The 14,773-nt window shown below is 39.5% G+C and overlaps 2 protein-coding genes across 5 annotated transcripts; one reads left to right on the plus strand and one right to left on the minus strand.

The window, feature by feature from the left end:
- Positions 1 to 773: 773 nt before the first annotated feature.
- On the minus strand, positions 774 to 14,619 carry LOC148337240 (uncharacterized). Its single transcript, XM_088297103.1, has 7 exons — positions 14,170 to 14,619; positions 13,228 to 13,392; positions 11,934 to 13,092; positions 11,290 to 11,405; positions 4,692 to 4,911; positions 2,367 to 2,439; positions 774 to 2,002 (listed from the first exon to the last, which is right to left on the minus strand). The coding sequence occupies exons 1-7, from the start codon at positions 14,288 to 14,290 to the stop codon at positions 1,082 to 1,084; spliced, it is 2,775 nt and encodes a 924-aa protein (XP_088153229.1). The 5' UTR covers positions 14,291 to 14,619; the 3' UTR covers positions 774 to 1,081.
- On the plus strand, positions 3,664 to 9,680 carry LOC148337241 (uncharacterized). Of its 4 annotated transcripts, none has more exons than XM_088295465.1 (3): positions 3,664 to 4,391; positions 4,722 to 4,898; positions 8,006 to 9,680. In XM_088295465.1, the coding sequence occupies exons 1-3, from the start codon at positions 4,283 to 4,285 to the stop codon at positions 9,547 to 9,549; spliced, it is 1,830 nt and encodes a 609-aa protein (XP_088151591.1). In that variant the 5' UTR covers positions 3,664 to 4,282; the 3' UTR covers positions 9,550 to 9,680. The 4 variants fall into 4 exon arrangements, with proteins under 4 accessions (XP_088151591.1, XP_088151593.1, XP_088151594.1 ...); XM_088295467.1 differs by lacking the exons at positions 3,664 to 4,391; positions 4,722 to 4,898 and adding exons at positions 6,652 to 6,872; positions 7,111 to 7,248; XM_088295468.1 differs by lacking the exons at positions 3,664 to 4,391; positions 4,722 to 4,898 and adding exons at positions 6,652 to 6,821; positions 7,111 to 7,248.
- Positions 14,620 to 14,773: the final 154 nt, after the last annotated feature.

A 14,773-nucleotide genomic window follows, 5' to 3' on the forward strand; every position in this document is an offset into this window, starting at 1 on the left:
AAAAAGAAGAACAAATATAAAACAGTCGTGTTTCCATTTAATTTCACTTGTGCAATGACCATGATTAGGTATTGAAAAATGTATCCCCCTGCCATGTATAAAACAACAGTCACAAAAAAATCTAATCTGATCTAAAGAAAGAAAAACAATTGGGGATTCCTTAAGTATACTGCACATGTTTAGCTTTCTAGTACGTATTCCATTATCATCTAAGACATCATCATCATCCGTAGGTTAAGACCCTAAAAGTTTATTTATTTTTTTACTTTGTTACGCCTGTTGAATATGTACATTTGGTTCAACAAACAAAATCATCTGTTGCCTTTGTTTTAATCTATGACCTAATGATTTGTGTATGCTCAATAAATGTACAAAAATAAATAAATAACTACATTATAAGTAATCAAATAAGAATAAAATAACCAAAGGTGGCTGCCGGGTTTCCGTGCACAACATAAAGGCTTTTTTTTTTCTTTTTTCAAAAAACAATAGGCAAACAATGTGGAAAATGCTGACTTTGCTGCTGCAAATGGGCAAGACTTGTCATGTAGTTTAAGACTTAAATCGAGTTGAGTCTCAGGAATTACATTACAAGTTCTAAAATTAGTGCTTCGATTCTACCCATGTGAGGCCCCATTTTGGAGCGTCAAATCAAACTATAACACTTTGTTTCACAAATTTTGAGTCAAAGAATTATGTTTAGGCACACTCTTTAAAATAACCTAACTGAACATTAAATGGCTTCATCAAAGAAAGACTCCGACAGTCGTTACTGAACACTATCTTTGTCAGATTTTTATTTTGGATCACATCCACTTTGACAGCTGAGCAGTTTCTTTACAATTTACAAATACAAGTTTCATTTATAGGTCACTGATGGTGTAGTGGTACACTTGCCTGAGTTGTGTGCGGGCAGCGTGGGTTCAGTTCCCACTCAGTGACAGTGTCTATGTCTGCCCTGTGACTGGCTGGCGACCAGTTCAGGGTGTAGTGCGCCTTTCGCCCGTAGTCAGCTGAGATAGTCTCCAGCACCCTCCCGCGACCCTGTACAGGATAAGCGGTGTGGATAATGACACAAGTTTCATTTATTGCCGCTCTTCTCAACAGTACACTTATGCCTGTTAACCAGATACTTACGGGAGAATTGTTTTTCACACACATTGCAAGTGAATGGTTTCTCACCAGTGTGTCTTTTGATGTGCCGAACCAATGCTGAACTATCGCTGAAACTAAACTTGCAGACTGTGCAGGCAAAAGGTTTCTCACCAGTGTGTGTTCTTGCATGAGTTCTTAAATGTGCTTTCTGAGTGAATTTTTTACCACAAACTGAGCAAGCAAAGGGTTTTTCTCCCGTGTGTGTCCTCATATGGGCGATTAAGTGGGTCTCTTGAATTACTCGATGACCACACACTGAGCAGGCAAAAGGTTTATCCCCAGTGTGTGTTCTTGTGTGTCTTATTAAACTTTTCTTTATGGAAAACCTTTTTCCACAAACTGAGCAGGCAAAAGGCTTCTCTCCTGTGTGCATTCTCATGTGCGCTTTCAAACCCCATTTTGAACCAAAAGTTTTCCCACACTGAGAACATTCGACACACTCATTGTCAGGTTGACATGTCATATCACCTTCAGACTGTTCATCATCATCATCAGTGTCAGAGGAGTGAGCTGTTATGTCACTATCTGATAGTGGAGCAAAGAGGCTGTCTGCTCGGGATCCATCACAATAGTCACTATTTCCTCCGGTGGTCCTGTGTTGACTTGAGCCACCGCTTGGAGGCTCCGCAATTCTGTTCACGTCACGTGGACCTTTTGCTTCATCATCTTCACGCTTCAAAAGGACACCCATCAATGGCAAATAGGGGATATCGTCCTCCTGTACTTCCACTTTAATGTAGGAGAGTTGAGCATCCACTTCCTCTTTAATGTGTGAAGGCTCTGGCTCCTCCTCTTTAATATGAGGATGCACTGACTTCTCTTCCATTTTAGTGTGGTGGAGATTGGGCTACTGCTACTCAGGACCAAGATACACTTCAAAGATGTTTGCAAGACCTAAGGAAAAAAAAAGACAAATGCTTTCATAAAGTAAAAGTTTGCACAGTCAAGTCTCATTTTTTGTATTTGATGTTGTGTATTATTGTTGCTACATGTTAGTTTTTGGGGCAGTGTTTATAGGGAACACGTATCGTTATGCAGTTTAAAATGTTAATTATTTTTAATATTTTAAATATTATTTTTATTCCTTCAGCAGTCCATTAACTCATTCGCTACCATTGACGGATATAGACGTACTTTCATTTTACCTGGGCTGGCAGTGAATGAGTTAACTGTAAGTACAAAGTTACCATCAGTATTTCAGGCCGACTCACGTTGGTGCGGTCGATCACTTGTCTGCGACAGCCAATCGGCATCGAGAACATAATTTCTTCGTCGCAACAGGGACTGCACAAGCAGACACGCAGCCAAATAAAGAAAAATGAATAATAAAAAAAACAACAGACACACAAGGACATTGTAGTGATTGGTGAAATAACAACAAAATGGGACACATGAGGTCTGTGGGACTGTTTTATACCTCATAAAACACTGTTTTATTTTTTATTTGGCTGCATGTCAGGTGTGCGGCACCTGCGTGTGACGTGGTACTGGTATGTCCATTTGGCTGACTCGGATCAACAGCACGGGTTTGAAAAATTCTAACGAGAATTCACAGTAAATTAAAAGCACCGACGAAGGATTTCTGTCAATTAATATCTACAAGGAAAACCTAAGTGTTACAGTATTAGAAGGGTAAAGCATACACTTGAAGAGGGAGTAATATTAATTAGTAAATAAATACGGGTTGTAACTGGGAAGACATATTCCTTGTGTGTTTTATAGACAGTACTTGGTCAATAAATCTAATTCTGATTCTACGTATCTTAGCCATTTGATCGAAATTACCCTTTCTAAGGTTACCATCGCGTAGTTCGGAATTGTTTCATTGTCATTAAAAACATTCTACCATAATTCAACAACAAGGTCAGATTTTCAAGGCACGTCGTTGCGAGACGACGCTGCGTCATTGCTCAGCGCACACACAATAAATGACAGCGTTTGGAAAGACCTTCGAGTCGACACAGGAAACAATGACTATTAAAAAAAAGAAAAGGAAAAAACATACCTGTGTTGTCTCCGATCTTGGTCACTGTAGCTCGAATCATTTCAGCTGTCGTCTATCTTTTAAACTGAGTATTTTTGGTAGATTGTATTTAGGTAGATAGGATTTAAAAGAACGATTGGCTGTTTTATCCTTTACAAAAGTGACCTGTCATTACTAACAACCGTGACGTAATCTGAAACAAAACTATTTTTAGCGAGCAAATCTAAACTAACCGGAGATGCGTCAAGGTAAAACCGAGACAAATTTACTCGGGCAATCAGAATTAATTAAAATATTTTACATAAGTTCAGTAGTGTTGGGACGTACAGCAGTCAATATACAGCAATGTTAAGTACCGTACTTATGAAGGGGTTATAACACCGGTTACCTTGTTTTTCTTTGTTTTTCTTCGTTTTTTCTTCTTCGTCATCATTTGATTCTTCTTCAGTGGTAAATTCTTGTGCTGCCGCCTGCGAGAACGCCCCCTTCAGGCCTTATTGTTTTTAACAGATCCCTTTGTGATGGACGTGGTGTTTCGTCAGGAGAAATTCAATGCATTCTCAAGAAGGTTCATTTCTCGAGGCTTCACGGACAATTTATTAACAACTTCTCATTTTACTGCGCAATGGCCTCTTTTTCTCCACAGTGTTTCAACGGTATCCGTAAGAGAACGACCACTGAAATAATAACACAAAAAAATATGGGGGGTGGGGTTCGATCATTCATGTAATCTGTTATAATTACTTTGTGCTTAGCGCCATAGGCGTGTCTCGCTACATGTTGGGGGTGCGTAAATGCCCATACAACGAATACATAGTTTCTCAATAGTTTGTCCTAGTGAAGTTGCCGTACAACATCGGCTACACTTCAATTTGATTGTAGGGTTTTTTACTGTCAAACGAGCCACGCTATTGGTAATTATTACCAAATGTACACTGGATTTATTGAAGCGACGACACAGAACCTAACTGGATTGAAACGTCACTCACTGAGATTCGTATTCCGATAAAATCGTTTTGATTCTCATGTTACGTTGTTTATCTTTGACTTTAGCATGTTAGCCGCTAACAAAGCGACGCGTTCGTTCTCAATTCGTTGCTAAGCAGAGATCAAGCGTATCGTGTTGTGATTATTGCGTAAAAAATGTGTGCAAAGAGTGTAAAAGTAGGGTATGAGGAGGAATTCGGAACAATAGAGGAGTACGAGCGACAACGTCAACTCAATGAGCCTCAAGATATGTTACACACAGCAGGTTTGTTCACTTCCTGCTCTCGTTAACATCATTTTATATTCACTACAAGATAAGTACGCTTTCGATACTTTGCTTTATTGAGTCCCTTTTACTTTTTTTGGCTATCATAATAATCTTTATTGACCAAGTATTAAAAACACATTAGGAATTTATCGCCGTTAGTTAGAGACTGTGGAAGGGATACTTTGTTCAGGTCTTTGTGCACCCGACTTCTGAACGGATTGTGAGCTGAAACACTGATGGTTTCAAAATTGCATTATTCCCTTATGTAAAACTGAGTAAACCTTGTCTTTACCAAACCGTGTGTGTTTGTCTTCTTCCGGCCTACAGATGTCAGTAAAGTTGTTGGTCCTGAGCAGGAACCGGAGTTTCCTTGCACTGGAGAGGAAGACGAGCCAAAGACACCCGGCATTAAAGAGGAAGACGAGGAGGCTGACATCACCAAGTTTCCATTGACTGTGATTGTGAAGAGTGAAGATGATCATGAAGAAGAGGATAATGATGAAGGTAAAGAAGGAAACTGTGGAGGATCACAAGCAGATAACCTCTTAGCTCCACTTTCAGATTGTGACGTTATAACATCAATCTCTTCTGACACTGTAAATGATGAACATTTTAAAGGTGATATGACATCTCACGGCGACAACAAACATTTGAAATGTTCTCCGTGTGACAAAACATTTGTCAAAAAGTCATCGTTTAACAGACACTTGAGAGCACATACTGGGGAAAAAGCTTTTGCTTGCTCAGTCTGCAACATAAGTTTCAATGAACACTCAGAGTTCGTTTTACATATCAGATCACACACTGGGGAGAAGCAGTTTGAATGCTCAATTTGTGGTAACAGATTTTCTTTAAAAGGGCATTTAATCGCTCACACAAGAACACACACGGGGGAGAAACCTTTTGCCTGTTCAGTTTGTGGTAAAAAATTCAATGAGAAGGGACAATTGGGAGCACATGCAAGAACACATACTGGAGATAAACCTTTTGCCTGCTCAGTTTGTGGTAAAAGATTCACTCAAAAGGGACATTTAGAAACACACACAAGAACCCACACTGGAGAAAAGCCTTTTATATGCTCAGTCTGCAGCTTATGTTTTAGTGACGGTTCCGTCTTGGTTAGACACATGAGAACACACACTGGGAAGAAACAGTTTTCATGCTCCGTCTGCGGTAAAAAATTCACTCAAAGATCATATTTGACAACACACACAAGAACGCACACTGGAGAGAAACCATTCAGTTGCAGTGTTTGTGATAAAAGATTCCATGCTAAGCTTCAGCTTAAGAGACACAAGTGTGCTGGTGAAAAGAGCAGCAATATATTAAGCTTTAATTAAATTGTAAAGAAACCCACTCTATGTGGTATGCTCTAAAAGTGTGTATGTACGCCTAAATAAAATGCAAGTCTTCAAACACCTGTCTTTTCAGTGAGGGCGGACCGTGTCTTTGTGTTGTCTTGAGAAAAAAAACCTCAACTTTAATGGGTTTGCTTATATCAATAAAAGCGTGCGACAGACAGCAGATATACACATATAAAACCAGAACAAGGTTGTCTATGGGGCTGGTGTTTATGAATTCTAAACATTAGATAAACACCATATTGTCTGCATTTCCCTTGATGGTAGGGCTGAACGATTTCAGGAAAAAATTGTATTGCGATTTTTCTGACAGCTATTGCGATTTTGATTTCATTTCAGATTTTCTTTAAAATGTACAGTTACATTTGCAAATATGAAAAAGCCATTGTACCACAAAAAACAATCAAATCTATTACTGTAATAATGCAGATACTAAAGAGGTTTTGTGTGTGGGGGGGCCGTTTTTTATGAAGTTTTTAAAAAATTACAAAAATTTGGATTCATGTGTAATTGTGTACATAATTATGTCAATAAAATTATTGTCCCTCAGCAAAGCTAAATTGATTGAATTGAGACCTATTTTTGTGTAGCTCAGAAAACTCAGTACTCTGAGGTGCAAAATAGTGCAAATATTATTGTTGAGATAAACAAATATTTCAAAAACGTTTTTACTCTGTTTACTGGTACCAAATGTAGATTTTTTTAGAGTAAATTACGTGCAAATATTTCTCATTTATCAATCACGACACAGATATATATACAATTATCTTTGTACTATTTGTAAAATACTCATTGGTCAAAACACTATGAAATTAGAATTATTAATTTGCTCAATATATAAGGATCGTTACCCCCCTCAATAATGTTCACCAGCTGACGTTGCCCGTTACGTTGAAATTACGCGACGTCAATGACGTATTTAATGGAGCGCCAGATTATTTTGCAAAACTTTTTTTCCATTAGACAGATGAGTTAACTGTTAACTTAAGTTAGTGCTGTTAATAAATATATCTATCGTGTAGTGATTACTTAGGCAGGAAGAAATGAGCGAACGTGTCGCGCACAGGTGAATTCTGTCCAAGTGATTATCCCGTAGAGCTTATTCTGGGTATCGCGAGTACGCGACCATTCTCGTTTCACTAAATAATTCTCCACGCATTAGTATTAAACGTGTATCTTCGATGCAGTACGTCCCGTCAATACTACTTCTACAATATTGGAGTGATATGTAATTTGTTAAAATTTCTTGTCAAATCTAGCCGTTTACTTGCACACTGAAGCATCTCAAGCTAACTTAGCTTAGCTTGTTATTTTTTAAAACGTGAAACTTTTGTTATTAACACGTCGCGGAGCAGAACTCGAGTGCAACGTGTGAAAAATGAGTGCGAATGAAAAGTATGAGGAGGAACTTGGTCGGACAAAAGAAGAGAAGGAGCGACGTCAACTACTGCACGTCGTTTTCAAGGAGCCTCGTGTTGTGTTAAACAGAGCAGGTTTGTACACTTGTTTCGTAGTTTAATTTGTTTACGAAATTTAGAATGGTTATTCTGTGTTATAACAATGTTTGGGTCCTTCTTGGCTCTTGGTTATTTTTCAGTGTGATCTTAAAAAATAACTACTTTTGAATTTTAACACCATATCAGATGTAGTTTACCAGCAGCAATTTACTGGTGGGGATCAAGCATCTAAACCATAATATAGTATTCGTTATTAATAATTGCATTGTTGCGTTTATCTATTTAAATCTATTGTCTGGTTTTGATTCTATATGTAGTATATATGCTTGCTTTTTTGTGCATGCATGCACGTATATTAATGAAAATTAGATGATGATCTATGATCCAGAAAGTAGTAGTGTCAGCAAAAAAAAACAACAATTTTTTTAATTCAATAAATTTACCGGGTCATTCTTGCAGTCAATGACAAATTTTCTCGCATTGTCTCTTGTTTTATGAGCAAAATGCGAACATTTAGCGCCAGTCTGGAGCCCTGTATAATAAAACAAATCATCTGAAATGTTATGAACAGCCACAGCACAATGTATGATTCCAAATTAACATGGACTTGGCAGAGAAGGAATTTGCTAAAGTACTGCAGGCAAAATTTGAGCTATGAATGTTTTTAACTTTAATATTTGCAAGTATGGTAATGTGTATAAACTGGAATGCACAATATCAACCTTAAAACATGAGACTTGATGAAGCAAAACTTGAGTTTACCAAAACGTGTTTCTCTCCTTGTGTCCTTCAGACGTTAGTGACGAGTATCTTGATCCAGAGCAGGAGCTAGAACACCTTCATATTAAAGAGGAAAAGCAGCCTGAGCCCAAAATTAAAGAGGAAGAGGAGCCAAAGCCCGCCCATGTTAAAGAGGACCCCGAAGCACCTCAAATTAAAGACAAAGAGGAGCCACAGACCTCCCACATAAAAGATGAAGAGACACTAGAGCCTCCCCACCGTAAAGAGGAAGAACAGGAGGTTAACATCACTCATATCATTGTGAAGAGTGACAATGATGACAAAGAAGAAGGTGATGTCAGTTGGGCACCAGGCACCACTACAGCTAACGTCGAGCTTAAGGCAAAAGATGACAGTGGCACCGCAAAGAAGCGGTATGCAATATCAATGGAAACAAAGCTTTCCATAATTAAGATGTTAGATAGTGGTAAAAAGGTGTCAAATGTGTCACGTTTGTACAACAGGAATCCATCAACTATTTGTACAATTTACAAGAACAAAGACCGGATTATGGCCCATTTTAAGAGTTCAGAGTCTGTACAGTCAACCATTGGCAATGAGCAAACGGAGAAGCTGATTTGGGAGATGGAAAAACTTCTGAGCACATGGATTGAAGACCAGAAGCAGAGACAAGCACCGCTTCGCCTCAAGCTCATAAAAGAGAAGGCAAAAAGCATATTTGAGGATTTAAAGGTCAAGGCTGGGGAAGATGCTCTTCGCGAGACCTTTCTAGCAAGTTCTGGCTGGTTTGATCGGTTCAAAAAAAGTGCCAACTTGCACCGCCGTGTGTCAGTTCATGGCAGGGCTGCGAATGCCCACAAAAACACAGCAGAAAAGCTCCCGGACACGCTTCCGGAAATTAATGTGAACCAAGGGGATGCTCCTCAGCAAAGTTGTAACGTCGCTGAGAACAAATGGGACTGTTCTCAGTGTGATAAAACTTTTGTAAACAAGTATGTTTTGAAAAAGCACATGATTCTGCACACAGGAGAGAAACGTTTCAGCTGCTCAGATTGTGGTAAAAGATTCACTTGGAAGGTGCATTTAAAAACACATGCAAGAACACACACTGGAGAGAAACCTTTTGCTTGCTCAGTTTGCGATAAAACATTTGCTCAGAAGGGACATGTAAGAACACACATGAAAATACACACTGGAGATAAACCTTTTTCCTGCTCAGTCTGCAACTTCAGTTTCTGTCAACGTTCAGGGTTGGCTAAACACATGAAAACACATATCGGAGAAAAGCACTTTTCCTGCTCAATTTGTGAGAAAAAATTCCTCCATAGCTGGGCATTAAAAGCACACGGAAGAATACACTCTGGAGAAAAACCTTATGCGTGCTCGGTTTGTGACAAAAGATTCTCTGCAAAGACGAATTTGACAAGGCATACAAAAACACACAGTGGGGTAAAACTTCTTACCTGTTCAGTTTGTAGTAAAACGTTCTCTAAAAAGACAAATTTGATCATGCACACCAGAACACACTCTGGGGTGAAAAAAATACATACATTGTTTTGGGTGCCTGTATTGATCCCAAGTACGCAAACGCAATAATATATTTGGAAATTGATGTATGACCCCAATTTGTTTCCATTGTAAATATTGCAAAAAAATCTTTAACTGTTTCAATTGAGTGTTGTATCTTCAATTGTTATTTTGTCAATAATAAGGGACCAAAAACTCAAGCTGTTGTTGTCTCCATTATTGAAAATTATTTTCCAGACGCTTGCAAGAATGCCCAAGTCATAAATGATTTTCACGTGTGTGGACTGGAAGGAAACCGACAAAGGTGGACATCCTTAGTCCATCACTGAAGTTCCTGTCAATATTTCAGGCCAATCCACATAGGTCCAATCAGTTTCCAGAACATAATTTCCTAGTGCGTGCGCTGGCACTCTGTTTTTAGTGTAGCAAACGGCAAATTTGAGTAATACACTGAATTTCCAAACAGGCAGAGTGAACCAGTGTGCGCTCCAAGTGTATTTCGAACGCGTCCAAGGATGCTGACATGCAATACTGCATGATGCCCTCTATTAGACAATCAATTCTGACAGTGGAACTAAGAACAAGCTTTCACCAGGATATATTTTTTGGTCTTCCCTCCAAAACAAATGTTCTATATTCATAGCACAAGTTTTGGTATTGATAACAAAGTTAACCTCAGGAGAATTGGTTGTGAAAGAAGCAGTTGCTTCTGAATATCAACGTCTATTCATTGCCTTTAATTGGAAAGTGGCCCCTGCCAACATGGCCGCCACTTAGCCACGGCTCGTCGGTCGCCATCTCGACTCCCTTCCCATGACAACGACAAACACAAAATCAAAATGGCGGCATCGGTGACTTAATAGAGAATCCGGCGCTATAAAGAATTTAATTAAAAAACAAACCCGTAATATCGTTAAAATCCTAAAGTAGTTACCCAACAAGCAAACGTAATACGAGGAAAAAGGGGATTTCAAGGATCCTTGAAAACAGCGTTCAGTACGCTTATATAAATAAGATTGTATTGTAGTTTTGGCAACTCTATCTCGTCATAGATGGACGTCCTGGGTAAAGTGTTCAAAGTGATCAGTATCAGGTTTTTGAAGGATTACTAAAGGAGCGCGAGTCGAGGTTACATTATATAGGTAAATCTTCACGGATGAGCCTGACGCCTAGCTCTGCGTTTTGCACTTTTTAACGTTTGTCCAAGTGAAGTCGCCGTACAGTTTCTAGCTTTTGATCTATTGCCGCGTATGCTGAAATCAAACGCGCTCCACTCAAGAATTCTTCCTAAATAACTGAACCTACCTCTACAGTTTGGACACCGAACATTCATCACGAATTAAACTGTATGCTCCATCGTTAACTTCTTTGCATCTGGAAAAACTCGTCTCGATGTACGATGAAACTTCCCTGCCTTCCTTAGCTTTGCTTTTTTCTTTCTAACAAAGATAAACGTGAGATTAAGCATTATTTTTCAGAAAATGTGTACAACGAGTGTGAAAGAAGAGGAGTTCAATGAGGAACTTTGCGGAATAAATGAGGGGAGTGAGCAACAGTGTCTACAACGAGACATTGGTTAAAATCAGTATCACTGCAGATCAGGTTTGTTCATTTTCTCATTTGTTCCCACTACACCCTTTTTATATAAATATTCTCCTCACTAGGGTCGGGGGGGGGGGTCTGGAGCCTATCCCAGCTGTCTTCGGGCAGTAGCCGGGGGACACCGTGAATTGGTTACCAGCCAATCGCAGGGCACACAGACGAACAACCATCCGCGCTCACATTATGGGTTAAATCCCGCGAAGTGACAGCATGAATACCAGTATGAAAGATTGGCTGTCTCGCTCTGTGCCATGCGACTGACTGGTAACCAGTCCAGGGTGAAGTCAGCATTTTGCCTGGAAGCAGCTGAAATAGCTGTGACCCTGAACAAGATAAGCAGAATAGAAAATGGATGGATGGAAAATACTTTTGATGCAGTTTCATCTGCTCCTTCCTGTTGGGGAAGCCTCAGCCTCATTTGGTGTCCGGCAAGGGGCGGTTTTATTGGAAATGTATTAGTGAGGCATGCTGAGTACCAGTGCTCTGCGATATGGACTACATTTTATAGCCAGATATACAGTATGCCATTTCATATCCAGCTGATGATATCCTTTCCCTTAAAATTACATGAAATGAATTAAAAATGTCTCCGACCTTTCTCCATTTATTTATGAAATACATATGTTATATACAACAACAATCAAGACTGATAAAAAGATAAATACAAATTAAATTCCATCCAACTATTTATATACTGTTTGTAGGATTGGTTACTTAACCAAAGAAAGTAACCGCAATTTATCTTAACAGCATTTAGGTTTCTAGAATATACACTATCAATTTGAAAACGTGTTTTCACATTTACATTTTTACGGTTTATCACAAAGACAGGAAATTTCTTTACAATTCACTGATCGCTTTTCGACTGCCCAACACACTTGTGTTTCTTCACCTGATCCTTACGAGAAAATCTTTTCCGGCAAACATCGCAACTGTATGGCTTTTCACCAGTGTGCGTTCTTGTGTGTATTGTCAGAGTGCATCTTTGAGAGAAACTTTTACCACAAAATGAGCATGAATACAGTTTCTCCCCAGTGTGCGTTCTCATGTGTTTAACTAAACCTGAACGATCACTAAAACTTACGGTGCAAACTGAACAGACAAAAGGTTTCTCTCCAGTGTGTATTCTTGTATGTGTCATTAACTGTCCCTTTATGGAGAATTTCTTACCACAAAATGAGCACTCATAAGGTTTCTCTCCAGTGTGTATTGTCATGTGGTTAGTTAAACTAATCTTTTGAGTTAATCTAAGACCACACACTGAGCAGGAAAAAGGTCTCTCCCCAGTATGCGTTCTGGTGTGTGCTACTAAATGTCCCTTTATAGAGAATCGTTTACCACATACTGAGCAGGGATAAGGCTTCTCTCCAGTATGTGTTCTAGTGTGTGTTCGTAAATGTCCCTTTAGAGAGAATGTTTGACCACAGACTGAGCAGGTGAAGGGTTTCTCTCCGGTGTGCGTTCTTGTATGTATTTTCAAATGTCCCTTAACAGAGAATCTTTTACCACAAACCGAGCATGCAAAAGGCTTCTCCCCAGTGTGTATTCGCATGTGATTAGTCAAATTAACCTTTTGACTCAAGACAAGACCACAGACTGTGCAGGGAAAAGGTTTCTCCCCAGTGTGTGTTCTTGTATGTGCTAGTAAATGCCCCTTTTGAGTAAATTTTTTACCGCAAATTGAGCAGGCAAAAGGTTTCTCCCCAGTGTGAGTTCTCATGTGTATTTTCAAGCCCCATTTTGAACTTGATGCTTTCCCACACTGTGAGCATTTCCAGTATGTATCCGTATCGCCTGGACAGTGTTCCTCATCAGTGTCAGGAGAGTCTGATAGTGGAGCTAAGAGCCCATCTTTTTGTGATCCTCCATGGTGCTCTCCATTACTTTCTTCTTCACCATCACCTTCAATCTTCACAATGACACTAGTCAATGGAAATCCCGTGAGATCAGTCTCTTGATCTTCCTCTTTAATCTTCTGCACCTCAGAACAAAGATCTTCTTCACCCATGTCTGCAGGGCACAAGAACACAAATACAAAAACCAAACACGAGGTTTGGTAAATTCAAGCTTTGTTTAAGCCAAGTCTTATGTTGCAATTTGAATGTTGCTCATCACTTTGACTGGGATGATGCAGTGACCACACACCTTGCTCGTCATCATCTTCAGTCTTCACAATCACACCCAGAAATGGAAACTGGGTGATGTCAGCCTCTTGCTCTTCTTCTTTAACATAGGGGTGTTCGGACTTGTTCTGCTCCACCCTGAAGCTCCTCTCCTGCTTCTCAGGATGACGATATTCTTCATTGAGGTCTGCAGGACAATAGAAGACAAATACATGGCTTACTAAAGTCACGGTGTTCAGTCCATTCTCATGTTGGGACTTTGATTTTGTCTATCATTTATACATGTTTTGGTAATGCCTACCAGGAACATGTGTAAATATTGGGTTTGAGAAGCACATTCACTCTGGTAGTGAAACAAAAAGCAGTATGGAAGCGTATAAACTACATTCGGATATACCAAAAATAGTTGCTTTTTAAATGCCAACCTCTGTTAAACCTGAAGAACAACTTGTTGGAGATGGAAAATGACTGCAGAACCATTTTTGCCGTATGTTTGAGCCTCGGGTTCAACACCCCAACATAGAGAGATTCTCCTTGCATAATTTCTTCAGACCATTGCCTTCGGCCTCAATTTCTTCTCATATGTCGAAGAAACAAACACGGAAAAAAACTGACTAACCAGGTATTGTGAACTAACCAGCGATGGTGATGTGGGGACTTAATTTATATTTTAATGTATTTTGTCCACCGAGCGTTTTTTTAAATAACTTCCGACGTTTTTGCGCAACATAAAGTACAGAGTGGTGTGCGAGTTGAATTTCCCCAGTATTGGGTAAAAGCAAGTGCAAAATTAAATTGCCCACCATACCCAGTACCCACGGTGGGGTGAGGGGGGCTCCCGGGCAATAGTTTCACGACAGCCGAAGTCACCAAACTACCGGCGGAGTACATGTTGTAATGAGATTCTATGATGAAAAGAAATGTGCGCGATTTTTGTCAAGTAGAAATGATGAAGTAAACAAACCTGCACTGTCATCGCAAGGTTTCTTGACAACAGCGTCCAGTCGTTGACGCTGTCGTTCGCTCCCCTCTTTTGTTCCAAAAAGTTCCTCCACGTAATCGCCTTTCACACTTTTTGCACACATTTTCGCACGATAACCGCAACACCATACACTCACACGCGAACTCTGCTCAATGATACATGGATAACAAAGGCGTGTCTCTTTGTTAACGACAAGCTAAGCTAAGCTAAACTAAGATAAGCTAAGCTAAATCGAGAAGCTTTGACGTGCACAGAAATTAGTTTATTTTGATTTAACGATTGATGCTTGACCCCACGAAAAGTAATGATAGGATGTACTAATAGTATTATTCGTTTTTTTCACTAAAAAATCGGAGATAATTAGTAAATGTAGCGCGTTTAGTTACACACATCGTACACGGAAGTGAAGCTACAGCGGTAACTGTCGTACGGCAACGCCACTTGGACAAACTGTGACGGTGTCGCAATTTTGCGTTGCGCCGTAAACATGATACTTCAAACGATCAACGTCCATTTAGCGTGTTGGCCGTTACTGCGAAACTCACAATGTATCTGCAAAACAGTGCACGTAATTAGACCTATTTCT

The sequence above is a fragment of the Idiotropiscis lumnitzeri genome, chromosome 5 (assembly GCF_059441095.1).
Source record: "Idiotropiscis lumnitzeri isolate Australia: NSW breed Sydney's pygmy pipehorse chromosome 5, RoL_Ilum_1.0, whole genome shotgun sequence".
NCBI lineage: Eukaryota > Metazoa > Chordata > Actinopteri > Syngnathiformes > Syngnathidae > Idiotropiscis > Idiotropiscis lumnitzeri.

What these genes read in the sequence shown, in the direction of transcription:
- LOC148337240 (XM_088297103.1), bottom strand. Translation starts at nt 14,290, where the DNA reads ATGTGTGCAAAAAGTGTGAAAGGCGATTACGTGGAGGAACTTTTTGGA. An exon ending in ACCTTGCGATGACAGTGCAG is followed by an intron (nt 13,393 to 14,169) that starts GTTTGTTTACTT and finishes ATTGTCCTGCAG; the next exon opens with ACCTCAATGAAGAATATCGT. An exon ending in TGAAGATGATGACGAGCAAG is followed by an intron (nt 13,093 to 13,227) that starts GTGTGTGGTCAC and finishes TGTGCCCTGCAG; the next exon opens with ACATGGGTGAAGAAGATCTT.
- LOC148337241 (XM_088295465.1), top strand. Translation starts at nt 4,283, where the DNA reads ATGTGTGCAAAGAGTGTAAAAGTAGGGTATGAGGAGGAATTCGGAACA. An exon ending in AGATATGTTACACACAGCAG is followed by an intron (nt 4,392 to 4,721) that starts GTTTGTTCACTT and finishes TCCGGCCTACAG; the next exon opens with ATGTCAGTAAAGTTGTTGGT. An exon ending in AGAAGAGGATAATGATGAAG is followed by an intron (nt 4,899 to 8,005) that starts GTAAAGAAGGAA and finishes TGTGTCCTTCAG; the next exon opens with ACGTTAGTGACGAGTATCTT.